This window comes from Aptenodytes patagonicus, chromosome 6 (assembly GCF_965638725.1).
Source record: "Aptenodytes patagonicus chromosome 6, bAptPat1.pri.cur, whole genome shotgun sequence".
In the NCBI taxonomy this organism is placed as follows: Eukaryota; Metazoa; Chordata; class Aves; order Sphenisciformes; family Spheniscidae; genus Aptenodytes; species Aptenodytes patagonicus.
In genome coordinates, this window is record NC_134954.1 from 22,408,371 (window position 1) to 22,435,040 (window position 26,670).

General features: G+C 39.7%; 1 protein-coding gene across 1 annotated transcript in view; it reads right to left on the reverse strand.

Annotated features, from left to right (window-relative positions):
• Positions 1 to 8,751: 8,751 nt before the first annotated feature.
• The window catches only part of RSRC1 (arginine and serine rich coiled-coil 1), a 179,267-nt gene continuing 161,348 nt past the window's right edge, over positions 8,752 to 26,670 (reverse strand). The window contains exons 8-10 of the mRNA XM_076341466.1: positions 12,196 to 12,302; positions 11,121 to 11,267; positions 8,752 to 10,275 (exon numbers count right to left, since the gene is read on the reverse strand). Coding sequence (XP_076197581.1) covers positions 10,183 to 10,275; positions 11,121 to 11,267; positions 12,196 to 12,302 — 347 coding nt within the window. The 3' untranslated portion in view covers positions 8,752 to 10,182. The remainder of the gene's footprint in view (positions 10,276 to 11,120; positions 11,268 to 12,195; positions 12,303 to 26,670) is intronic.

The window sequence follows — 26,670 nt, forward strand, 5'->3', positions numbered from 1 at the left end:
CCATGACATGGTATGCTAGAATGTTCACTTATTACTTGCTACAAGCCAGCAAGGTGAGTTTTCTTTAACATAATTAGCGTGTTGAATACAAAATCCTGCAAATTCTTACCTTCCTGCAGCTTTATCTTCTCAAAATGTTTGTTTCGGTGTGGTGAAGCTGTTTGCAGTCTTCTACCAAAACCTAACTAGATATTTTTTTACAGTATTTATTTACAATTTCTGAACACAGATACAAAACAGACTACAAGTTCAGTTAGTGCAGTGGAGCCTTTGTATGAATTCAGCCTTGTAAAAAGAAACCCATTACGTCTTCAGTGCAACGATGAAACAGAAATGTGGATCCTTCCAACAGCTGTTCAGAGTACATCAGATCATCTACAGTTTGCTATTTAATTTTATGCGGATTCCGACTCCAAAAGATGAAACTTTTTTCCAAGTCAGAGCGGATCCAAAGCTGGATTACTGTGCAGTTAACTAAGCAATATGAGTTCTAGTTATTGTTAATTTTTTGGCTGCTAGTGGGAAGATGGGCCCCGTTAGAAGTGAGCTCATTATGAGAGGCTAACTAACACGATAAAGTCAGTACTCTATTTGCACAGAGTGATATCTCTAATTGCTCGGGCCTTCTTGTGGTGTGTGTCTGCCTGAGTTAGATTTCTTTTGTGTAGATAAAAAGAATTCTGTAAGAAATCACCTCGGTGCTACAGCACTGTCAGTCTGGAGGGCATCTCCAGTGAGATTAATGATGTCTGCCTTAATATAAGAAAACTTTGCATAAATGACATTATGGTTTCTGCTGAAACCTGCCAACTCTTATTCATTTGCAGTAAATATTATCTTTAATTAAAAGTTTTAAGGTATCTTGTTCCTGAACTAATGAGATCTACAGTGATTTCCCTTAGGAATTAATTTACCTTCTTAATTATTATTCATTTTGGTGATATGACTATTTAAATCTGATTCAGACTTCAGAGCTTTGTTGAACATATTCATCTAGAACAAAAGGTCATTTTGCCATATTAGTGTTTTGTTGGTATTTATAATTCTCTGTTCTCTCTCGATTCCAAAGATACGTGTTTAGGTTCCTGCCCCAAACATTTTCTACTAACGCTTCTGTTCATCTTAACTCTTCACGCTGAGTGGCTCTTTTCCACAGCTATTTCACTTTGGCTTATGTTTTCTGTTCCATCCAGAGTACAAATCAATTATAGCAAGGCTGAAAAAAAGATCCTGATTGTGATCAACTTATTTAGAATAGCAGAGCTATGTAAAATATACCAAAATATGTGGAAAACATGGTGCAATTGCTGAGAAATACAGGAATATTTCTGACTTTATATCTGGGTAGTCATCAGTTATGGTTTCTCTACAAGGATTATTTTTAACCAGTAGGGATGCTTAACACTTGGAGGTGAAAATTGCATTCCTGCATACATCTTTAAATATGCAAAGAGCCAGCCAGCGACTGGTTTGTGAGAATGAGAGCCAGAACCCATCTTAAGATTGTACACTGAAGGACAATATTGCTAGCGAGATTTTAAAATATGTAATTATTGTAACTAAATTACAAGGTTCCCTTGTTTTAAAACTAAATACATATCAAAATTAAAAAGTAACATTAAAAAGAAATATCCGGTTTGCATACACAAAGAAGACACCAAGAAAAAAAAAATACTCCTTAGTTCATTAGCAGGAGACTTTTCTATTTGAAAACTAATCTGAATCATGAGACATCTCTCAGTCTCTTCATTGGTGCTCGAAGATGCCGGGTTTGACACTGATGAAACGTCAGCTGCTTTGAAAGTGGGGTAATTACCCTAATGAAGTAAATGGAGCAAGACAGAAGTAAAACTGTATCTTGGTGTTAACCAGAGGTTTTTCTGTTCTTGTCTCTGATGAAATACAGAATACCTCTTCAGAAGTATATTGTTAGCGTTAAGTAGATAAGTTGAACCATATTTTATGTAAGATGCAAACTGGGGAAGATTAATTCCTGCTTTTCATAGGAAGAGATTTTTGTCTTTTACTGTTATTCCAAAATTTTCCATTTTCCCACCCAAAAATTTGTGATAGAAAACATTTCTGTGTACATTCTGAGACTCTCTTTGGGCTCTGTATATAATCAGGAAATATCCTTAAAATCTACAGTTCTGTCTTTGAAGTTGGTAAGAAAAGTTGACTATTATACATAGACTGCAGTAGAAACTCATGGCTGCAGGAGGTTCCTAACCCTGTACTTGCACCACCGGTGGGTAAGAAACATGTTTTGTGGCATCAGCAGAGCGTGTGCTGGGACTCGCTATATATAGAATAGTCACCAACTTCTACAAGTTGTTGATAACCTTCCATTTATAACTTACTCGCAGACCAACTTCCTCCCATCACACACAAATTAGAGGATTATCAATAATGTATGAACTAATAAATAATGCTTGCGTGCTGTTGTCAGGGCAACAAATACCACTTAGACTGCAAGAGAGATCCTCATGTTGTGTCAAGTATATTTGAAGTCTTCCATATCTGTAAGGCTTCAGCAAAGTAAAAGAATGAGATTTTTTTAGTGTTTCTTTGAGGCGGCTGAAAGAATTGGTGAAGTATATTCTGTTAGATTCACAGAAACGTGAGATTGGCTCCCTCTTAAAAGTCAGTATTTTACATCATTTACTTATTTAATAGCTGTTTACAAAATACCAATATAAGCAATGTTGGAATTGCCGAATTGGATTACCTGGTAAGTCTGCATGGTGTCCAGTGTCTTATTTACGAGTTATCCGGGCTAGATGTTTCATAAGAAACTACTAGAAAGTGCACAAGAGCTGTGTGCGACACAGCCTGCCCTTGGCCCGTCGCATCACTGTAATACAAACTCATTTCCAAGACCTGCAGGATAAGCTTTTGTTTCTTTCTAAAAGTATTCGGATGTTACTTTTCAAATCATCTATACAAGCAATAATCCATTTGAGAGTTTCTAAGTTTTTGGCTTTAATTACACCTTGTAGCAATGAATTCCTGAGTTTAATTTTCCATCAAGTGAAAGAGCATTTCTTTTAATCAGCCCTAATTTTGTGACCTTTCCCTCTATCTTCTGTTCTTGTTTTTGTTTCTTGTTTTCACTTCTTGTCAGAGTGAAAACTGAGGCATATAAATATACATATTCTCATTCTTAAAAAAAACCCAACATAACAAAAAACCAGTCAAGACCTGGCCCCAGTGGGAGCGTTTATCATTGATTCCAGGATTTGGTCCAAAAATAATATTGTTTAAATGGGCTCCGTTGCCATCATGTACAGTAACTATTGATTTATAAAAACTTTGGCAGCACACGTTAAAGTATTAGGGAGCAGAGGGAGTTTTGTTCCTGAGATACTTCAATAACTTACAGCTATCTCATTTCGCCATTCCCAATGGCCAAACGACCAAAAAATACCTGTTGAAGACGCTGAAGTTGAACAGTCTTCTGTGAGATGACATATTTATTTCTTAAATCCTGGCAACTTCTCTCTGGCGCTGGGAGGGAGAGAAAAAAAATCATACTCTGGTCTCAGCACCATGGCATCCACGAGTTGTTTTCTGATGACTGGGGCAAAGCCACTTGGCACTTGCTTTGATGCTTCCTTCAGCAGTGCATCTGGCTAACAGCAGTACGTGCGGGAGATGACTGACTCCTCTACAAACCTGTGCACCAAGAGAAGAGACCCTGTTCTACTGGGCTGCGTGTTGGCGGCATTTCTCTTACAACCAGAGATGATGATAAACTGCTGGCACAGGGAGTAAATGCAGCAAATGTATTCCTGGGGCAAAATCTTTATCAGGTTAGTGGTGAAGATTGCCAAAATTGAGCTCAGAATTTGGCCACGGCCTCAAGCTGTAAAATCAGACAAAGGAAAATGCAAAATGTATAGCAACACACCCCAAGGGCTATAAATCAGCTCGGCAGCAAGAGCTGCTTGATTTACCCAGTGCCTGCAAGAGCCAATTGCCATACGAAACCAAAAAACAAGCTTTCCTGCTTCAGGTGGTTTGCACCAGGTGAAGCCAAATTTCTCCACTGTTTAAAATTTGTGAACACAGTTTGGACAGTACTGTGTTTGTTCAAGTAATTGGACTAATTTGAAAGTTGCCTGCCTTAGGCTGTTTGTCTCTAAAACTAAAAATGAATCTTGCTAGTTGAGCAGACGTTATTAAAGCCGTATTTGTATTAGTCCTGTAGAAAACAAGTATATTAAATGCACAAGTTATCACAAATCACGTTTATAGAGCTCAGAAATTATCACAGTATATGACTAGTTTCACAGGTAAGGCAAGAATTAATTGTCAGTTTTAATTGTCAAGAAGAGTTTTCACTGTTCACCTGAAGAAAAAAAATCCCAGCTCTTGTTACACGGTTACTTTTTAATTACATTTGTTGCAGCCCCTAATTTCCAAAAGCATAGGAAAATGTTCAACTCCCTTTACCTAACTATTGAGAACCAGCACAATATACTAAAAATAGGTCCTTTTCCTGAACTGTTTTGGAAAAAACTGGTAACAGAGCATGAGGGGGCTCTGATCAGATCTGCGCTGTGCATTTCCATGTACTGCCGAGCAATGTCAGAAGCAAGGTTGAAGGTAATTTGAGAGGACTCAGACAATCAGTGCTCAATCCCCAGTCAGTTCTGTAAGGATCAGCAGTTACTATTTACATTTAAAATGTATTGGCATAAATGAGGTATCCTTACTTCTTACAGTTAAGTTCTCTTACAGGTAGGCTTAAAGATGCAGTGCAATTTCCAGAGGCTTAAGCGTATTTTTAGTGGAAGTGGCCTTTTGACAGTGGTGTTACAAAGCTGATTACATTCCATCTGTAATGTCAGCCCAGTGCAGCGTCTTTTGCAAAGGCAGTTATAAATTGTTCGTAAATGTCAGATAAAAGCATCGTTCTACTGCAAGAACGGGAGGTAGACGTGTAATAACATTTACATTAATATTTTATTTAAATATATATTCAACTCACATAGTCGCCCAGCTCTGTAACTTGCATGAACACTGAAATAAGATGACAATAATTTATAAAAAAAATACTCTGAAATTCACTGAAAAGGTATCAAAAAATGCAATTCGACATTTTTACAAACATTAGCTGTATTTAGTTTCCATTAATAATAATTAATGAGATACGTTTATGTCTTCCTTTCAGAACCGTAACATGGAAATCCAGCCACTGCCTCCAGAGATGCGGAGACCCGCAGCGTCCAGAGGAAGATGCCTGTCCCTCCTGTCATCCCCGGCGGGCCAGCTCCAGAAACCAGCTCTGCTGGTGAGCGAGGTGCAGCACGGCCTTCGGCAGTGGATTTTGCTGACGGGGGAGGGGAAGAGTCCACTTTTCCTCCCTATAAACTCTCCCAGGGACTCACCACATAGACAGTAAATATTTGGAGCTTACCTTTTCAAGCGGTATTTTTTATTTGAAAAGATGTAGATTGTAGGGCAACGGAAAACTATGAGACAAACTGCTCTGTCTTGTTACCCTAACTCAGGCTCTGTTTAGGAAGTAAAAAGGCAAATTCAGACTACGTGCATCTCATTTCTATGGCCTTTCTAGACAGCCACTGATGTTCAGTGTGACAACTGCTCTGGGACGGCAGAGACACCTAGTGGGAATGAGATTTTCACCGTGGCAGCTCAGCAGAGACGACACCTTTTAAACTACAGCCTTTTCAAAATAGTGTGTTCAAAAATGATGCCCAAGGGCCGAAAGGCTTCTCATATCATTACTATCCCTGCAACCATGCATCCCCAGTCTATATTTCTGAAGAAGCAAAACGATAGCGAAGTAGCGATTTTCATTTTCACCTGGGTTTAAATCGTGGCCTAACCATTTCCAGCTCACGAGGCGCACACCTTGATGGGGGGAGCCCAGCTGGAAGCGAAGCACAGCTCAGCGCTGGTGTTAGCACTGAGCTCCCTCCTCCCCTCTCTGGGCTGAGCTTCAACTCCTGCACCCTTCCTGAAAGAGCAGACATATCGTGTCACATCTCACCCCGGAGTGGCAATTCCAGAGTGACTCAGTGTCTAAGCCTTGCTCCCCAGCGTCACATAATCTGGCCCAGCCACTGCTACTCTTTTTTCCTAGGTCTTAGCAAGGGAGGGAGACAAGGAGGGGGGGGGACGGTCAGGAAAAAAGAAATTGGGCAATGCTGTGCTAAGTCAAAATTACAAATGGTGAATATTTTAAATTCTGGAGTAATAATACTTCTAGCATTGCTTTTTATTACTGCTGCAAGCTGAAGAGTCGCCGCAGCCCTGTGTCATATGTGGATTAAGTCATAGGTTCAAGCTGATCTCTCCTGAAACAGGTTTCTAGAGTTCAAGGATCTCCACTAAAAATAACTTCCTTCTTGTAACTTGACAAATGGAAAACTGTAATCATTGAGAAGGTTGGTTTTGGGTTACTGATGGAAAAACAGCCTTCGGGATCATCCAGTCCTGCTCATATCAGAGCGACTGAAGCAGCAGTAGCAAAATTCGATCTCCTGGCTGGCAGTGTTTTCTTAGATACCACTATTTTAGTAGCAAAAATCTTTCTAAAACGTTGTAACAATAATAATAATTTAAAAACTAAACACAGCTCCTTTTCAAGGAATTATCATAATAAAAAATAGTTTTGGAGATGCTGGATGACTCAAGAAATCAGGAAGGGCTAGTGAACATTTTACCTAAAAGTTATCAAATCAAAATCAGCCTGGTTTGATTTTAATTGACGGTGGCTGTTCAGCAGGCTAAGTGAAATGAGCTTGCTAATGTAATTTCTAGGGGTAGAGGTCTTTGCTGACTACCAGAAGTCTGAATGGCTCAAGTTACAGCATTATCTTTTCACTCTTACACACCATTCATCTGAGTCAGATTTAAGGTAGTTTGGCAACAGGAGGAACTTTGTGTTAGAGCTGATTGTATCAGAGACTCCCCGTCACAAGTCCTGAATGACAAAACCATGTCACTGCCGTCTCTACAGACTGCAAAACACAGCTAAAAGTCCCATGTTTTAGTTGGATAACTAACAAACAGCTCTTTTCTTTCCCTTTCTTAATCAGGAATCCATTCCCTTTCACCAGGAGCACCAAGCAAAGTGGAAAATACAAAAACAAAAAAAAAACTTTCCGTAGGCAAGAGTCCTAAATGCTAAATGTGAGAACATCAGAAGACCTTAGAAGCAAAGAAACTAAGAAAGTAGGATTATTGTCGAAAGGTGTCACTCTTTTTTGGATCAGGAGAAGCATGGCTTGAGAGTCAGCAGTGCATTTTTCCAGGTTAGTGGCGATTAATTTGTATACATTGATACGGGTTTCATGTCCACATTACGACACAGTTAATTAAATTTGTATCTGGCTGATTAGGTAACACGTGGAATGGTGGAGTGCACATGTGTTTGGATACAATCCATTTATAACGTGTCCAAGTCTTGTAAAATAGTTTTAAGCAGTAAGTTTGTCAAAATTCTCCTTAGTCGTGCACAGCTGGTTACAGAGTGAAGTTTATTTCTGATGTTGCTGCCTTCTTCCATATTTCATTTCTGACACTCAAATATCTGCCTACCTTTGACAGGAAAATGAATAATTTATCACAGGATGCTATTCAAGTAAAAGCAAAATAGTTTACACAACTTGAATCAAGAGTGCTGCAGTCTAAATATTTACACTTAGAACCCTATGACTGGCCTTATACAACCTTTATTTTACTCTACAGGAGCAAAGGCAGTGGGACAGCGTCTATTTTTGCTGAAGGTTTAAGCTGTGGAATCAGCGACAGCAGGTTATCGGCAAGGCAGAGCACTGATCCAGCGCCCCTTCCATAGGGCTCAGCTTCGGAAAGCACTGAGCCTCCCTGCAAGTGAATCTTGCAAAAGGCCACTCATATCTCGATGATCAGTGTTTTGAATATTCAGCTTAGCCGTACCCAACGAGGGATCCACAGTAAGATTAAAACTCACTTGCAAGACACAACATCTGGCATTGCTAAGGTCGCTAGTCAGCTCCATGTGAGCTCTCACCTCCAGGACACACACTTGAGCATCACTGACTTGCTTTAGGCACCTCTAGAAATCTGTATTGCATGAACTTGCAGGTTTGTAACAACAAGGACAGTACATTTTCTAATTTGTAACAGATGGTATCTAGGCAAAAACTCCATCCTGACAATTCCTTCATCTCCCAACACCAATAACTTCATAAACTTCAAGTATGCATAATGAATGTTCAAAGTAGGAATTGAGATAGGGTGACAGAATATAGGGCCTAAAATAGAAAAAACCCTCTTCTTAACTGTCTCCAGACAGACAGACACTGGGGCAATAAACAAGTTACGTATTTCATGAAAACTACTGAGTTCTGAGTAATTATCTGTTGGTTATTCTGATCACTAGTCTGCAACTGGAACTATAAAAATCAACTTCTAATGATTTGCTCCGTGTTTCAAATTATGTTTGGCATATTTCAGTACATATTTCTACTCAGTTCAGATTATCTAAACGCATTTCCATTTTCTTTCCAGATCTTGCTCACAATTCTCCTCCAGCATGGACTTGCTGGACAAATTTAGTTCTTGATTGATAAGCAATAGTAGGTACACCCCATTATTACCATAACAGATCAGTTTGTAGAATTTTTTAATATCCTATAGGGTTGCGAATTACATAAAAGGAATCATTTTGCATCCAATAAAAATACCAAAATTATCCAACATGACGTGTGAAAAAGAGGAATTTACACCTGTACCTTACATGGATATCAAATAATTTTTATTTACTATGAAAGAAACACAGAAGGAGATTAGAAGAGAGAACAATGACAAACATTTACCATTTGAAAATGCTGAAATGAAACAAAGGAAACAATTTTTTTACCACTTTTTGTTGCAGACAAGGTAGTCTTGAAACACAGAGAACCACTTTAATGCAGGACCAAGTAAAACTAACTCTGTTTATAAAGAAAAAGTAAAAATGTGTTAGAATGCAAATTTAATACTTTTTCCTTTTACATCAGTGATCTAAAAAAAATAAGACAACCAAAGCACATTTCCAGAATCATCCTCCATTTTTTTTTTTTCACCACAGATCTGAGAACAAGGAAAAGCAACACAAAATGAATTTCTTCATTCACATGGGAAAGCTGATGCAGGTAATTTCCAATGAGGTATGTCCAGAGGTGGGGGGCTTATTTTAGTCTTCTACTTACTTAATAGTTTTCTCTCAGTTTTGCTAGATACCTCAGAATAAATACTTTTGTATTTTATTTGGTTGATTTCTGGCATTTAGTTGGATGACGGACAGATTTTTTTTGTAAGTATACTCAGGATAAATTCAATATGTTCAAATAGGACTAATCTTTTATTATTTTAAAGTCAAACCTGGACAAACGGAAGCTTCATAGACTGAAAGCAGTCGCTTTATACAGAAATAGGTATGCCATTAGTCTTGTTTGACAAAGGTCTGTACCATTACACACAATAATATTTGTATTTCCCATTAAGAGTTCATAGAAAGCTGTCTTTTCCAGATTACCGAATAATTTAATGTGCTTAAAATTGCTCAGAAAATAATATTTCTTGAAACCTGCTGAAAACTTTACAAATTTGTTGTTACTAAATTATGCATCAATTTAGCAGAGCCCCTCAGCAAGGAGACTGTCCACAGATGTTTGGGATTCAAAAGCTGCTACCGCAGTGCAGAACGGAAGGAAGAAGAGATAACAGCGATATCATTTGCCCTGAATCCTCCTCCAGCCGCAGAAGATGTAATGGCCCCGGGCGGTATCGCTTGTACTCCTACTGTCTGAGCGCTGGTAAATCTGAACTTTGACAGTCTTATTTTTTCATTTATCTTTAAACTGCTACATGGTTATATATATTTTTTTGATTTGGTCAGGTTTTTTGCACCCCAGAGGAATTCAGTACAAAAAAAAGAAAATTACACTGCTCCGATAGCCTTCCCATCTACAGCGGGTAGCTCAGCGATACAAGTCACCCAGCAATGAGTTCGGAAGAAAAACGGAGGATAGAACATTCTTGTTTGTTCAGATGAAATATTTATTCTCTGTACAACTCATACTAAGTGTTAAAATCCCCTCAAAAGAGAAAAATAAAACAATTTAATGGAAGGATTTCTTAGCATTCGTGGAGAACTAGTATGTGATGGTCACAGCAGTTCACTCAGGCCACCGGACTGCCCATCAGTCTTTCTTGCCGAAGAGCAATCAGCCTCTGAAACCACTTCTCTTCTGCTTCTGCCTTCTCAATAAACAGCTGAGAGACAAGGGGGAGAGGAAGAAAAGTAGGCGCAACTCATTAACTTTCTCTTTATTTGTTATAATCTGTTGAAATATGTATCAGCTATTTCAGTGCCCAAAGAAAAAGCCCAGCTGCATAGGGGTGTTAAAATACAAAGGTGATATAAATACATTAGTAAAGGTAGAGACTTTAACAATTGGAAAGCCAAGACATTACAATTTCAGTCTCCTCCTGAAACAGCAAGTTTGTCATATTGTGTAGGTCTTGATCTTTGTTAGCGATGTTCATTATACAGAACTTGCATTAGTTCATTTACTGCAAGTCATTTTTAACTTGCTAGTTCTTAAAAAAACTCTACTGTAAGTACTCCTATTTCCAATTACAAGCGGTCACAAAGGAATCTGCATCAGTTTAGCCACAATGATTTAAAATTATCTTAAGTTTGTCATGTATTTAAAGCTTTACAATTTGGCAAGGTGGGCAAGTTCTGAGTCTTCCACCAGGTTTCCCACTACACAAACCAAAAGCAATTTTTCCTAAATTTTTATTGAACAGGAATTTTTATACGAACAGGATCTTAAATTCCCCTGCATTAAATGAGTATGCTACTTTGTTATAAAATTTGTTTGTAACTCTAAAACTACATCACTGGTGAACAACTTCTTTTGTAATTATTCTCTGTTGGATGATGCAAGGAGCGTGATCCTTTCTGAGCCAATGAGTGGCCCATTAGTTAATGGTCTTCAGACCACAGATTATTTGATGAGCAGCACAGCAAAATGGTTGTTAGGTCACGTGAACCTGCTCTCATTCAATGGGCTGTCTTGTTCTAAAGATAAAGTAAATATCGACACACTTACATTTGGATGTGCTAAAGAATTATCATCTTGATATTTGATGGCAGTAGGGATATTGGCAGGTGGTGGTTCTTTTTCAGGAGCAGATGCATCACCAGTTCCCACTCCGATAGTTACAGGTTCGTACTGTAGTTCAGTAGGCTCTGCTGACTAAAAAGAAAGAAACACATCTGAGTATTTTATCCTCAAGCTCCCAAACGTGGCAGTATCTTAACCGAGCATTCAGCTTTCTTCCCATTGCAACACGTGCCCGCAAAAGGATCCTCATGCAAATACTTCCCAGCGTGCATAGCAGGAACACACTGGACATGGACTAATGTCCAGACTGAACACATGAAGTGCAAAAAAACAGTATTGCCAAAGGCAGTGGGGGAGCTTGCAGAACCGTAGCATTGGGGTTTTGGATCACTTCCTGAAGAAGCTGCATGAACTTCTTGGAGACTTCTGGAAAGGCAAGAAAATGCATGTTCTGGGGGAAACAAACAGTGATAATTCAAAACACCTCACCGTTAGATGGAAAAACTGAACCAGCCTTTGCTTGCCTACTTCCAAGGACAAAAGCATCCGAGTTCCCTAGAAGACTTGGCAGCCAAAATGCAGGTAAAATTCTGAAACCTGGATGTCTCATGTTAGGTTTTTGGAAAGCTGTCTGAAAACAATGCCGTTTTGTTTCAGGGACTAAATGTGGTCTTAAAGTCTGGCTTCAGTTACGCAGAATTAAAAATACTGATCTCTACCTTTAATTACAATGTAAGTGTTCAATTACTTCTGGATTTTAATTCTTCTGCTTTTCCTAAAAAAAATCTTCATTATTTTATACGATTTTAAAAGAATTTTTAAAAATCAGAGTTGCTCAGCATAGGTAGCATATACTGTCAAAACAGTTGATTTCTTTGAAATCCTTACACATTTAAATGTCTTCTCCCTTGAACTCCACACCAAGAACATAGAAGAGTCGTTGGTGGGATTCAGGATTGTCAACACTGATGCTCTTTCATGGATGGAAACTGTATTAGTAGCGCAGCTTCCACCTGACTTTGAAAGGATTATGCACCAAGAAAGGATATTGAAAACTTACCTTTTTGACTTCTTTACTTGATCTGAATGTCTGTGGAACAAAGGAGTCACTTTCAATAGCTTCAATTTCTTTTACTCGTTTCACTTGCTCTACTAGGGTGGCTTGGTCTACAAAGAGAAGGTGTAATGTCAGTATACATTAGTGTAAGCCTATGATAAATGCCGTGTCTAAGCAATGCCTTGAATATATTTTACAACAGTACATACCAGAAAAGAAACTTGTAATGCAGCCTAAAGTGCTCTGTTACAAAGAAAAACTCTCTCCTTTAGTAAAAATAACAACAGTGAGTTGGCCATTATTGTTCAATGTATGATATCATTCAAAATGCTAACTTAAGAATTTGCTAGAGATGTCCTCGCAGGATAACTGCTAGATTTATGGCATGAGGATTTCCTGGAGAAGTTAAAGATTTGGGGACAGTGCAGACAACTCAGTGGAGTACCATCTGTACGTAGCAGTAAAACTACTTCTGCTTGTAGGGAGGTGAATTTGGCTTCAGCTGCGGATGTCCGGAGAGATGTGCCATCATCTGTGTTCTCTTCACGACAAGCTATGTGATTAGTTTGGCATTAAGAGTTACACCATTAGGTGAATTTGACAAAAAAAATCTTAGAATCTGGTAATAAAATATTCCTAATGTACACACTAACTATTGTGTGCTTATACGATTCATAGGTGACAAAATTGCAGCTGTCTAATCAAATGAGCAAAATCGCTTCTTTATTGTACCGTGAGGTCTCACAGCGCACATGTATTTCACAAGATATTTTTGAATCCCAGGTTGAGATTTTATTTTGATGACGCGAATGCAGCTCCCAGTGACATTATGGTGAAGAAGAGCAGCTCCTGCCAACCTTAGTACAAGCTACGCTAAACACGTAACTGGGGTGCTGTCAGGTAGGTTTTGCCAGTTCTTTCACTGCTCAACCAGACAATCTTCTGGATAGATTAGACTGGTAGGAGACTAAGAGCATTCACAACGCAAGATGTACTTCTTTTTAAAAATCAAACTACTGATGGATGACAGTGAAGCTTCCTATTACAGCTATGTTGATCTAAGTTGCCAAAGGGATGGTCCGACTTCTCTCTCCCCCGTGCCTCTTGTGCAGTCTGGCGTTACTCCTTTCGCCAAAAGTTAAGTGCTTAAATCAGCTCACTTGTAAGGTGAAAGCTCACACTACAGCCACAGTCCAACAAAACAGGACATTGTCTCTGAAACTCAGACGTAACATGCGGCAGCAACATCGTGCACAGGCTGATCCAGTACAAACTCTTCTTCTAATTCAAATTTGTTTTTAAAAGGTTTTGTGCTGGTAGGCTTGATGTCAGAGCAGGTATGTCTGCACCAGCCAGAGTTCAGAGGCCAGCTATCTGCTAACACTCTCAGTATAAACTCTTTTTCTAGATGGCTCGAAAGAAAGTGCAACTGTGTCTGCCCATGCCTCTGCAGGTCGGTTCTGTGTGGCTGAGTGATCTGGTACTGAGGAGGTGAGCTCATGAGTCACAGAATCATGGTCCCAAGTGACAAAGTAAAAAGGAGATTGCCAAAAAGATGAGGAAAAAGCAACTTAGGATAACCGTGAAGTTTGATCAAAAATTTCATGAATACACAAGAATACTTCAAACACTACATAAAACACAAATTTAAATAAAAGAGCAATTGTAATTATATATTTGTAGTATATACATCTGTATGTATAAAAGGTTAAAACTGTTGTTCTAAAGAGACCAAAGGATATTTAAAATCAGGAAAAGTGCTTGCAGACCAAAAGAGCTTGCAGAATTATTCAGAAATTCAGATGTACCAAATTCTTTCTCTGTATACAAAACTCTAAATCCAAATTCATGTAGGTATACACATACACTGCAAAATACTTTCTCTTTTGCACAAGAAAAAAAGAAACTTAAGTTATATCCTTCTGCAATGACTAACCACTGAAAACTCATTTGAGTCTATTAATGACAAGTAAGCAGAGCTCCAGATGAGCAAATAAACTAATAGCAGCTCAGAAATATTTCTGGAATGGAGATGCCCACACTAAATTAACAACTCATTTTTTATCAACAGGTTGTACCGCAAAACTGCTTTCTTTTCAGTCCTGGGTAGTGTGGCTTGTTCATTACGGTACATCTGACACAAAGGTATTTGCTTTACTGTCTGTTTCATTTTCTGCTTCTTCAGATTCACAGCTCAGTTAATCTTCCTTACCTACTTCTACGTCTAACTGCAGTGACAAGCAAATCTTGAATTCATTCTGCCAACTGCAAGCTTTCGTTTACAATTTTAACCAATTTATCTCCATCTTATTTACTTATGAAAACCATTTGCTTTCTACATAGTACATTGGGGCCAGCCTGAAACGGTCGAGGCACTGTATCAGAGAGTAGTGGGCAGTTTTTGCTGTGAGCGGCATTTATAGAACAGGTAAGGTAGACAAAAGATAGGAAGAGATGTAACTGTCAAGCAGCAAACAAGAACCTGCCCCGTTGCTTAAAAATTATTTGGGAATATTGTTTAGTCTCTATGGATATGATGAACAGAAAAATCAGGGACATGCTAACTATTTCTGCATACGTTGAATGTGCAGAAAGTCAAATACACTGATGCTGAGTCTGGATAACCGCTTACAGCACTCTGACTGCTTCAGGCAGTGAGCTCGTACCTGATGTTTTAATAACTTCACTGAGGCCAAGCACGAGGTTTGCACCACTGCAGGAAACACGCAGCGAGCAGTACGCTAAAACCTCCCAGGGGAAGAAAGGCTGTCTGGATCCCAGAGATGCAGGGTTTCCTTGGCTGGAAAGAGAGGAGAGAGGGTGATAGCCGGGAGGGACATGGGCAGAGATGTGCTGGTCCCTTGCACGGCCAGCCACGTGCCGCGGGAAGCTTTACTGAGGCTTTGGCTTTGGCAAGGCTTAGGACAACAGCTGCACTACAGCAAAGTGCATGAGTACATCTTTAAGCCCGATTCTTTTGAATTTAGAAGGAAAAAATCACTCGCTTACAATTAAGCTTGTGTTTAAAAGTTCTGTTGCCTTCCTGCTAACGTCTTCTTTTTTAAAAAAGATTCCTAAGGATCCCATAGGAAGTATAAAAACAAATATACTAATGCCCTACTAGGGAGAGGGAATCATAATTCATCAAGCTCTTGGGTACATCTGGTCTGCGGGTAAATAAAGGAATGGTAAGTGTGCCTGGTAGTCACAGTGTTAAAACTAGGTATCAGAGAAAGGCAGGTGAACGTGGATTTAAAATCAGTTGCTCAACTCTTACTTCACAAAACCTACAGTCAGTTCCCAGCCTGTTATTAGTATCTTACATGAATCTTATACAAACCTACGGGAATGACAAATTATTAAGGGGGCAAAAATCACTAAATGTTTAGAATTACATCAGTGACATTAACTTGGGGAAAATGGACTGGAGGAAGCATAACCCATTAGCGTATGATTTTTTTGACAAACACATTATTGGTAGATAAAACGACTTCCATATGTTGTTTGTCAGATGTCAGTAGAAAGGATATGTATTTCATAGTAAAATCAAAAATAATGGAGTCAGAAAGCTAAGAGGCTACAGACAAAAAAAAAAATCAATACTAACTCACTGCACAGCAAGTCTTTTTACCGTGTTATAGCGAAAAAAATAAACTAAATCTTGTATTAGGGCTCGTCGAGGCCATTTTTTATAAAAAGGCGATTCTAGCAGCAGTCACAATTACCATTCATGTCACCAGCTCTTTCCCACTGACACTCAGCCGTGGCGGTACCGCGCAGCAGCGTGGCTGGGGGAGCCACCCCACGGGGAGCCGTGGGGTGCTGGGGCACGGGGAGGGCGGTGGCGGCAATGGCGGGGTGCAGCCTGCGCCCGGCCCGGCCCCACAACCTCCCCCTGAACACCGCCCGGGTTTAAAAACATCGCTATTCATGCCCCTTACCGTAAAACTGATTCTATTAGGGGAACATTTAGTTAAGGTAATTTTATTGTAATCTAAGGCTTTTTTGCCCCCGTTACCCCAGGCACGGAGGATTTAACTGGGAACACTGTCCTTCAGAGATGATTCAATATTTTACACTTCCCATCTCATTTACATCTTTCCATGTATATATAAATATATATACATCCTTTATAGCTGCTATTTTCATATTGAATTAGTCTGTATTAGCAATAATTTGAAATGTCACTTTAGAAATAAAACGTGTATTAATCCTTTAGACGCAGTCCAAAAATTTCACACGTACAATAATTAGACACACCAGAGAATCAGATAAAAGAAAAAGTAACTTGCCTGCAAACTCTGCGTAAAATATTCCCATTTCTTTGCTTATTTCTAAAGACAAAACTGGTGATGAAGCCCGCTAAGAATTTAACAAGCATTGAAATAGAAGCATTAAACGACTAATAATATCTTGTGAATGACCCATTAAATAAAAACGTATTTTAAGTATTTCTTGTATAATCTTTAGGTGTAAATTTGTAATGCGTACTGGATTCATTGCTAATCTATAATCCTGACCATGAACATGAATCCATGCCTTTACCTAGAGAGTTTTCTTTCAAGCGGGTCTAACTTAAGAATCAAAGCAATGACATAATAAACCTAAAATATTCCTCAGAATATAAGTTTCTTCATAGTTTACTAATTATATTTAAAGGGATACAGCCGGTTAATTTCACTGACTTTGAAATATATGCTTTGAAATACTTACAGAAAAAAGTTGCTATTTTTTCTGCTCTTTTATTTATGAGTTGAGGATTAAAAGAAGAAAACACAAATAGATACCAGACTAAACAAACCAACTAAAGAGGAAAATATTTTCCCCTTCATCCCATTTTATTTAGGGTTAGCTTAGGTGACACTCTATAATTTTTATACAACTGTATATATACAACTGTATGGATACAGTAACAACTGCGTTACAGAACTGTATGTTTTTTCAACAGAACTGTGGTTTTTCACATGCCCGGTGCTTTTTAACTGCTTCCTATTTTTACTTAAGCTGTGCAAATTGACATATTGAAAGAAAAATGAAGTTTTCATCTAGACAATTTGCAGTGGAGAGACAAAAAACTACATGGCTTTGAGACATATTGTCTTCTACAGTGCATTGCACTGAAATGCTTATATTAAACAAAATGAAAGCACTAGGAGGAGGAGGGAAAATCCAGCAGGATGGGTGGGATTCACTTCATTTTTGTCACCTCTAGACTTTACGAAACTTGGAGCTCTGTTTTTTAGGTTTTTTTTTCTCCCCTCCAATCTTTTCTCTGTGCAGGAGACAATGGGCAACGGCTAACGGGGGTCGTCCCCTGACACAGGTGCACACACCTGAGCCTGCAGGTGTTTGCAGAGGCTGACCGCAAGTCCTAACACCTTTCCCAGTGTCCAAGTGCCGGCGTCCAGGGATGCCCGGGGTCACTGGCAGAGCTGCGTGGAGGACCTCACTGGTGCCCTCAACAGCCATCTCGGGACTGGCGATCTCAAAAGCAAGACCTGCACCAGCCAGCCCGGTACAATCATTTTAGGGAAAACCGGAGCAAATCAGGCAAGAAATGAACTCCTCCCTCAAGCTTTTGTGCAAACGCAATGTTCCCCCCTCACCCCAAGTCCCTTCTCCTCCTGCCTGGCTTGAGTCAGGTGAAACCCTCGGAGGCGGTGGGAGCCCCCCGGGGATGAAGGCCACCTCACCCCTGCTTTCCGACCCGGAGAGTCTCGCAGCCCGGCGAGCAGCCCGGCCTCCGCAGGGCCAGCCGTTAGAGGGAGGCACCGCCACGCACAACGCCGGCCGCATCCCCGCCTTTGTCTGAGGCGTTCGGAAAATTGTGGCTGATGAGCCCTGAAGATGCTGCGAGCCGAGCATCCCTGCCGGGGCGACCACCGATGTGCAGCCGAAGGGGAATTTGGGATTAATTTCAAAACTACCTCTGCCCTCTAACAACTTTAAGTCATGATAAAAACTGCTTGTTGCCACTAACGTTTCCAGATCCTGTGAGCTGTGTCAAAGCGCTGTTTCAACACTTGGCCACACTATTTCCTAGCTCTTGAGATTTCCAGAGAAAGAACTTTTTCCAGCCAAAGTCACAGAAACAATAAAGCATACTCTAAAACGAGCAACTGTAGCCAGAGACAGTTTTTATTGTTAATTTGTATTCTTCAAACTTAATGGTAAGTACTCTGGTACTACAATTATAATGTATTAAAATAGCATGTTGTAAATACTCTAGTACTTACTAGAGAGAGTACTAGAATATTTACAACATGCTATTTTAATACATTATAATTATAACAGCTTTCACAGTATTTTAAAACAAGTCTGGACACTAATAGCTTTTTATTTAAAAAGAATGGAAGTATTGGGTATAAAATCAAGCAGAAGGCACAATGGGAAACTTTAGCAATTGAGTTCTGAATTTAAGAACATTTAATTTAAGCAATTTAAGAACATTTGGACTTCTGCTCTAGCCATGCATTTGACCTGCATGCAGGTTGCCTTCACCGTTGCGCTTTTCGCGCATGTGCTATTTCCTACATTCGCTCACATTTTGAGGCATTTTAGGGTATTTTTGAAAATATTCAAGGAAAAAGTCAAACTCAGCTAATAAAGTGGTAGGAAACAGCCATAATACGCTTAAAATTGCTGGATATTTTTCTTCCCTTAATAGAGGGAGCAAAAGAAACCGTGGACGGGGATGACGGGGCGCAGGCTCGGGGCCGGCGAGCTGGCTGGCCGTCTGCCGGCCGCCCCCCAGCACCCCAGAACCGCACGCCAGCAGCCCGTCGGGAGAGCCGGCGCAGCCGGTGCAGGGCACACCGCATTTGTCACTGTGGCTAATATCAGAGATACGCCGCTCTTTTTTCTCAGCACACAAAAGCAAGATATGTAATTCAATGCTCAATTTACCCTTGTCTCGTAGGAGATTTTTCCCCGCTAATTGATAGAAATTAAGCCATTAATCAAGCCACTAGCCATCATTCAAACCAGGGAAGATGAATACAAACTTTCATCATAACCACCTTCCCCATTTTAGTGTTCATTAGCATTAATTTTTAATGCAATTATGCTATTCTTTTACGCTGAGCTCATAAATTACTGCTCTTTTGTTGCTCGCTGGCCTTGTAAAATCCAAGGTAATGCTTTGTGCTCTGATCTTAAAGGCAATTACTAGGTTCTTCTATCTTTTATATATCTCTATTCCAAATAACCTCTATATTGTATGTACAAACTAACGAGTGTATATATTACATATACGTATAATATATAACAATTTGTCTATGTTAAACCTATACACGTATCTATTATACACATTCAGATAAACAAAAGTATTTCTGCATCTAGCCACACCCCACTATATACAGGGGTCCAACTGTATAGAAACAACTGAACCTAGGTCCTTCCACGTAAAATGTTATTGTACACTGGATGTGCAGAAAAAAAAATGGTGTATTGTAGGCTACCGTGGAAATAAGATTAGTAGCGGAACTTGGGCTGCGGATGAGGCACGCTGTAAGACGTGGAGGACAGCAGGGCTGAAACTTTGCAGGTGTTTAGGCTTTTGCATGGACCTTTCTTTGTTTACACTTCAAAAAGTGATGCTGAAAGTGAAGACGGGCGATTGCACATGCCCAGTTTTTTTTTTTCTACTGCACGTTATAGAGCGTGGTATCATCTGCAGAGTCTTTCCAAGATATGGTATTTAATATGTGTTTTTTAACAGTTCCACAGTATCACATGCTGACACATGGTGCCACTGTGATGCTCAGTGTCAATAACAGTAACTTCCATGCTTTTATTCCAGTCCATATATTGATTCTCAGTAACACATCAGGGGAAATGCACAGGAGCTACAACCACCTCTGGTTGCCCTCAAACACTGAATACAATTTAAGTGGCTAAATGAAAAATGAAACATGGGTTAGAAACATCGTTGTTTGTTTGTTTTTAATTATTTTTCTTGCTTCTTTCCTGGGCCAGGCCTTTAGCGGGTACATGAAATAATGCCATTCACACCAGCTAAGTATCTGTCTAGCACCAATAAAATATGATACATGTATTTAAAATCCCATTTCATCTAGGCCTTAGCCAGCATAAACAAGACAACTCTCAGTTAAGTCTCATACTTAGCCCATAGATTCACTCTGGTCTCTCAGATAAATACCCATTTGACATGTGGTAAGTACACATGTAATGTTGGCACGGCCGCCGAGATCAACAAAACCCCATTTTTTAACAGAAGATAAAAAGACTTCACACAAGGGATTGTGGTTTAAACAAATGGATACAATTTCTGTTAACTTTAACCAAAGGAACAGTCTCCCCTAGCTTCATAGGCTCCTTAATTCATCCCTTTTTTTTGGTGAAGGCGGACACGGGCTCCACGCTGAGATGCTCTAACTTGCTTCTTCACGATGCAGGCAGCCAGCAAAGCGCTGAGCAGTCTGGTGCTGGCACAAACTCTGCCCGAAACAGCGTGGGCAGCAAAACACATATAATCCAGTAAAACCTTCAATACGATGCTCTTTGTACATATTTTCTCACTTTGAGGTAGGTAGCGCAGAGGTACAGGTGTGAATATGGATGCGGCTGTCATCTGTAAACCGCAGCCGGCCAAATAAATGAATGTATTTTGCAATTTAGACTCTCTCCCTTATCCCCGGTCTATCAATCCACCTCCGATGGAGCTTGTAACACTACAAATCCTGAAGCAGTTTTCAGAGATTCACTTCATGAAAAAAAATAACCCACAAAGCAAACCCGACCCAAACCAAAGGAAGGCAGCAAGGCAGGCTGTTTCCAGATTGGGAATCCTGCCACGCAGGCTGATTACCTTGGCCTACGATCATACCCCAATCCCAAACATTTTTCTAGCCAAAAACATTCCTATTTTTTCTCCCAAGTTTGGTAGAAAATAAAATTTGAGATACCAAAAACACATTAGCCAAAGTTTTTGAGAGGTCTTGTAGAGCCCACTTGCAAAAGGTTATTTTCAATCCGTACTGATGACCCTTGTTAGGCCATTGCTTAAGACTTCTTTTTTATATATATAGATTATACGTTGCCCTGGTAACAATACTTTCAGTGAAGATTGCCTAACCCATCCTGCTATAAGATCCTGCTTTGAGTTGCTTGCAAGTTTGTCAAACCTGAAATGTTTTGGGTTAAAGTCTTCTGTGCTCGTGTCTACCCCACGCTTGATGTTTCGCAGAAGATTTCAGTCCAGCTGGTCCAGCTGTTTATGAAGACACAGTGAAACGGCATTGATTTGCCATTTATTGGCACACGACTTCTAAAAATTCAGTTACTGCTTTTGCCCTCCTGGTCAAAATCCACCTTCATTTAGTCAAATCATAATACTTGGAAATCCTGTTTGCTCCTGCTTTACCGAGATTTCTTATTTTTCAGCCCCGAAAGTCTGAAGATAGGCTTAATATACACAACGTTGCACGGTTTGTTATGTCCAACACGTATCTACAAGCTTAAAAACCTCAGACTTTATTTTAAATGCTGCTGCTGCTCCAGATGATGGTGAAGAAGATGGTTTAACAGAGCCAGGCATCCATTTCTCTGGAGCTCTCTGCAGCTCCTGAGGTAGGGATGAAACCATCCCAAGTGGGAGTGAAAAAGCCAGGAGGGAACAGGCGGGTTGCACAAACGGGAGAATGCACGGCAAAGGAGATCGGGGTGGAGGGAGAGCTGGTGACGTTAATTGCAGTTAATGTGCCCTGAAGAACTGCATCTGATACCAGACTTTTCCTCCATCTCACGGGAAGAATCGCAGCATGGCCATTAACCGCCCTGCCCATTTTCTGCGGGAAATACAGGGGTCTGACCAGGCTGATGTACCGAACAAATCACGTATGGCAACTGAAGTAAGTGGGAGCTGGGTTTGGGTACACAAAATGCAAAATTAAGTATGCTGAAGACAATGTTCTGCTTTTAAAGTTCTCCAAAGTTGAAACCCCGTTATACTTCTGTCTCTGCTCTCCTCTTAAAAACCCAGAATTAATAATATTCACTCACCTCACTGGGCTGTTGTGAGGATAAAAGCATTAATGTTCGTGACACGTTCAGACCCTGTAGTGATGAGCCCCCAGAACAGCCCGTGAAGAAATTCATAATGCTGCTTTTAAGATGAGGTTTGAATAGCTACAGTCAAATAAAGTACAGAGCTGCATATTGAATAATGAGAATATAAAATAATTAATAGTTCCTATTAACTAAAGACTGTCCAAAATGAAACAACACTGACTGAGGCAGAGACCCTGAGGAAAATTTGCAATTATGCACTTAGAAGTCATAATGTTTGATTCTGTTTTTTTCCTTCATTTCCAAGCGTTTGATTTGTTTTAATGCAGAGGTGCGGTTTTGGTGTGTGCGTGCATGAATGTACGTACGTATTTGCGCACGCACACACAAATGCGCTTTCTTCTAAGACACAGCTCAGAATAGGGCCACAGAGATAAGGCATGGGCTCAAACCTCTCCGCTAACGAGTACATCGCTAAACGAGATGCCAAAATAAAAAAAGACTAAGAAGGGATTTCACATTTGGTTAGCCTTTCTTTTTATATTCTTTAAGAATATTTTGCTGCTCCAAGCCTCTAATTTAGCTAATCCCATTCACCCACTTAGAGGACGGAGCCCTCCCAGGACACAAACAATCTTTTTTTCTTTTGTGTCCTTCCTTTTTACACGGCAGACAACGTTACCAAGCCAGTAGAACCCCACAGACCACCAGCCAGCCTAGGTATTGAAGTAGGGTCCGTTTACCCCACATGCACCGTTCATTAGCACTCAGCTATATAAAGTGTAACTGGAGAAGCACGGGGAGGGGTGCTGGCTAACTGGGATGGGCTTAATCAAAAGGTGAGTCTTTGATTTGCAAATCAAAGACTTAAAAAAAGGAGGGGAAAAAAACCCTTTCTTACAATTGTTATTGGAAAAAACAATTATAATAAATTCCTACTCCGGGGAATATGTGTAGTGAAGTAATTTTCCCTGTGTCCCAGTACACGGAGCCCCTGAAGGCCTCTCTCCCGATGGAAAAAGGCCTTGGTACTGATCAAGAAGGGGTAAAGCGTCCCTCCAGCTTTCTGTTGCTGTTGGCATGAGTACTTTAAGCCAGACTCAGTCCAAGAAAACCGAAAACCTAAGTGGCTGACTGTACTATTCAATTTTTTGTTTTGTTTTTAATGAGCATAAATCTTCAAAGGGAGGGCACGTGGTCGATTATTTCGGCAAGGGGTTTCATCTGTCCCTACCCAGCCCTTGTCCAGGGAAGCCCCTGCACTGGCCGCCTACCCAACTCCTGCATTTCTGGAGCTTGGGACAGGACTAAACGTTAGGCCTACGGACGAGGCTCAGCCTATCGCTTCTGTGCACAGGGCTCGTCACGGCTGTACAATCAACCCGGCTCCTCAGGACACGCCGTGCACTCTATTTACGGTTTATTTACCCTTTGCTGTATAGTTTTGTTTGTTTCTGTCGCATCTGTTGGCTTCTTTCATTTTTCACACATTTCTCACATTTCAAAAATAGTGTTCAATTCATCCTCACTCTTGTAAAATTTATTTTCCCCGTACATCAAATATATTTTTGTTTAAATCGAAAAAGAAACTGATGATTTGGAGACAAATACAAAGTGTTATTTCATTGCTGGAAGGAGCCCATGCATGATGTGGTTTTACTGTCAAAATGTAGATCTGGGAATTTTGCCATGTTAAATTATAGGAACACAGGCCCAGGAATGGGGTAATACCTTAATGCTTCAATGTGAAGGAAAGAAAACACGACTCAATTAAAATATACACTTTGGGGATTTTTCTGACACTCTATATACTTGGGAAAGCTGCCACCTACCCTGACCTTTCTGTTATAATTATGTATGTCATCTTAAATATCGTTAATTTAGTCTGTATTTCACTCATCCTACATGTTTACTGAGTGTCTGGATTTTTTCTTTGACTTTAATAACCGATCTTTTTCCAATGAAGAAAAATACTTAAATAAAATGAATGGCACAACTTTCTTGCAATTACTTTGGAGAACAGCAATATAGACTTAAATAACCAGCAAATATTTAGATGCTTGATGCCTTGAACATATGTATTTCTTTTAAATTCAGCGTGATGACTTACACATGAACTTAGAGGCAATGCATATGTTTCTGTGGGATTGTAGTCTAAATCAAAAAGATAAGGCTCTTCTGACTGCAAATAATTAATTCATTTAAAGGCCATAGAGCCATTTCTCATTTACATTGAGCAATGTACTCAATTACTCCTCTAAGTGTACATTTTAACATAAAATTAGACTACAGTTATGGTATCCTTACTGGTATCTTTGACTATTCCTGCTTTTTAGCTCTCTATTTCATAGAGTTTAATTACGAAGCGTGTTCCATGTAACTAAATGGCTAAAATAGCTAAATGATCTTTAATGATACACGACTTTTAAGAAGTATCCCTTTAGTATAGGGATAATTTTTCCACTGTAATTTTTCAGAAAGCCTCGCAAACATCAGGAGACAGCACACCACAGCAAGCACAGGACCGGAGCAGAAATCGCTTGGGTCCGTCTCCATCACGCTGTATCGACACAGAGAGAGAGTGAAAGCAGCCGTTTGTACACTGATGATTAGTCCTTCCGTATAGTTCAATAAGCACAATATTTAAGTTAAAATAAACATTATTTTTTTTTAATGGCATAATGAGCAGGTTGAATGCTCATTCAGAGATGCCAGGCTGATGGGGCAGGGCGAGCCTCACGCATCCGCAGACACACAGCGTCTCCTAAAGCCCTTGCCTGCAGATTAGCCTTTTCTTATTTCAGGAGCCTTAAACTATGGACTTGGGGACCATAATCCTTCATTTATAGTTCACAAGGCATCTATTTCCAAAATCTCAGAGTTCACTAATCATCCATGATCCCCCAGAATATCATGGTACGGACAGATCAAAACCTGTATCGCGGGTAAGTTGGGGCAGCAGCAGCTACACAATAGCTACAGGTTTTGAGAAGAGAAAAAGCATACTAAGATTAAAATAAGACATTACAAGTTTTGCCCGTTATAAAGACGTATTAAATGGAAAAGAAACCCTCTCCCAAAAATCCACTCAGCATTTAAAAGGCTGTCTACCTTTTACTTAGAAATAGCTTTGCTTTAAATTTGCACAACTTATAACCCACAAAAGCGTCTACACTATTTAATAACTTTCCAGCTGGTAAATTGATTTCTTCCTTTCTTTATTTGCTTCTAATGCGATGGGAGCACCACTCCAGTTTTTAGGTTCTCAGTTTGCATCACAGACACAAACAATACAGCTAATAGCTCTAGGAAATTTTCATTGCTGCTGGAAGCCAAAAAGTAGAGTCTCTACCTACAAAATTTGTTTATATAAACCACTGTAAGTACTACAGTTATTTTTAGGTATTACTTTCTAGACATATTTAGATTTTGTAGCCACCTCAAAATTCTTGAACTACGTTTAATTAATTACTTGACAAAGAGTTTTAAACTAAAAATGTAAATACTGTATGCTTTTCTTGAGAAAAAGAAAGAAAATGTATGTATCCTCTTACACGTATGTAAGCCTGAAATCTCGGAGGCGCACCTTCATTGCTTTACAATTCCCTTTTTAAGTATAAAACCAAGAAAGCACAACCATACACTTGGAGAATGATAAGAAAACGACTGGAATATTTCAGGAAACTGAAGAATAGGCTCTGCTTTCCTCTGCTTTGGTTCATGTGGTGAAGTCAGTGCTTTCCCCCCCGGCTGGGAGCTGTGACGTAAACTGATTTCTTCATTTCTTTATTTGCTTCTAATGCAATGGGAGCACCACTCCAGTTTTTAGGTTCTCGGTTTGCGTCACAGACACAAACGATACAGCTAACAGCTTTAGGAAATTTTCATTACTGCTAGAAGCCAGAAAGCAGAGTCTTCACCTAAAAAACTTGTTTATATAAACTACTGTAAACCACACCAGGACTTGCCATGGGACAGCACGTCATGAGTTTGCTGAGTCTCTGCTATCACCACCAGAGCTGTCCCCCACGCCTCTGACTTAGTAACTCTACGAGAGACCCCAAAAGAGGGCTATTTTGTGTCTAGAGCCACTGTGGAAGCTCGGGTCAACTACAAACACACCAAAACATTATGAAACCGTTTCTGGCGGTGATGGTGTAATAGGTTTTGACTGAATTGATTGCTCCCTGACAATACGCGACTCAGCCTTGCAAATGCATCAACTCTGTAATGAGGAGCTATTAAGTCTATTGATTTTCTGATTTCAATTGATAGCTAACAGGCCAAAGCTACACATCAATATTTGCGTAACTAATACCCAAGAGCTAACAATTTTGACAAATGAAAACCTCAATAGACCAAACAGTGCAAATTAATGGAAATTTAAAGACCGGACCTCAGAATTTAAGTGAAATATTTAATGAATGGATAAATGTGCCTCGTATTTCT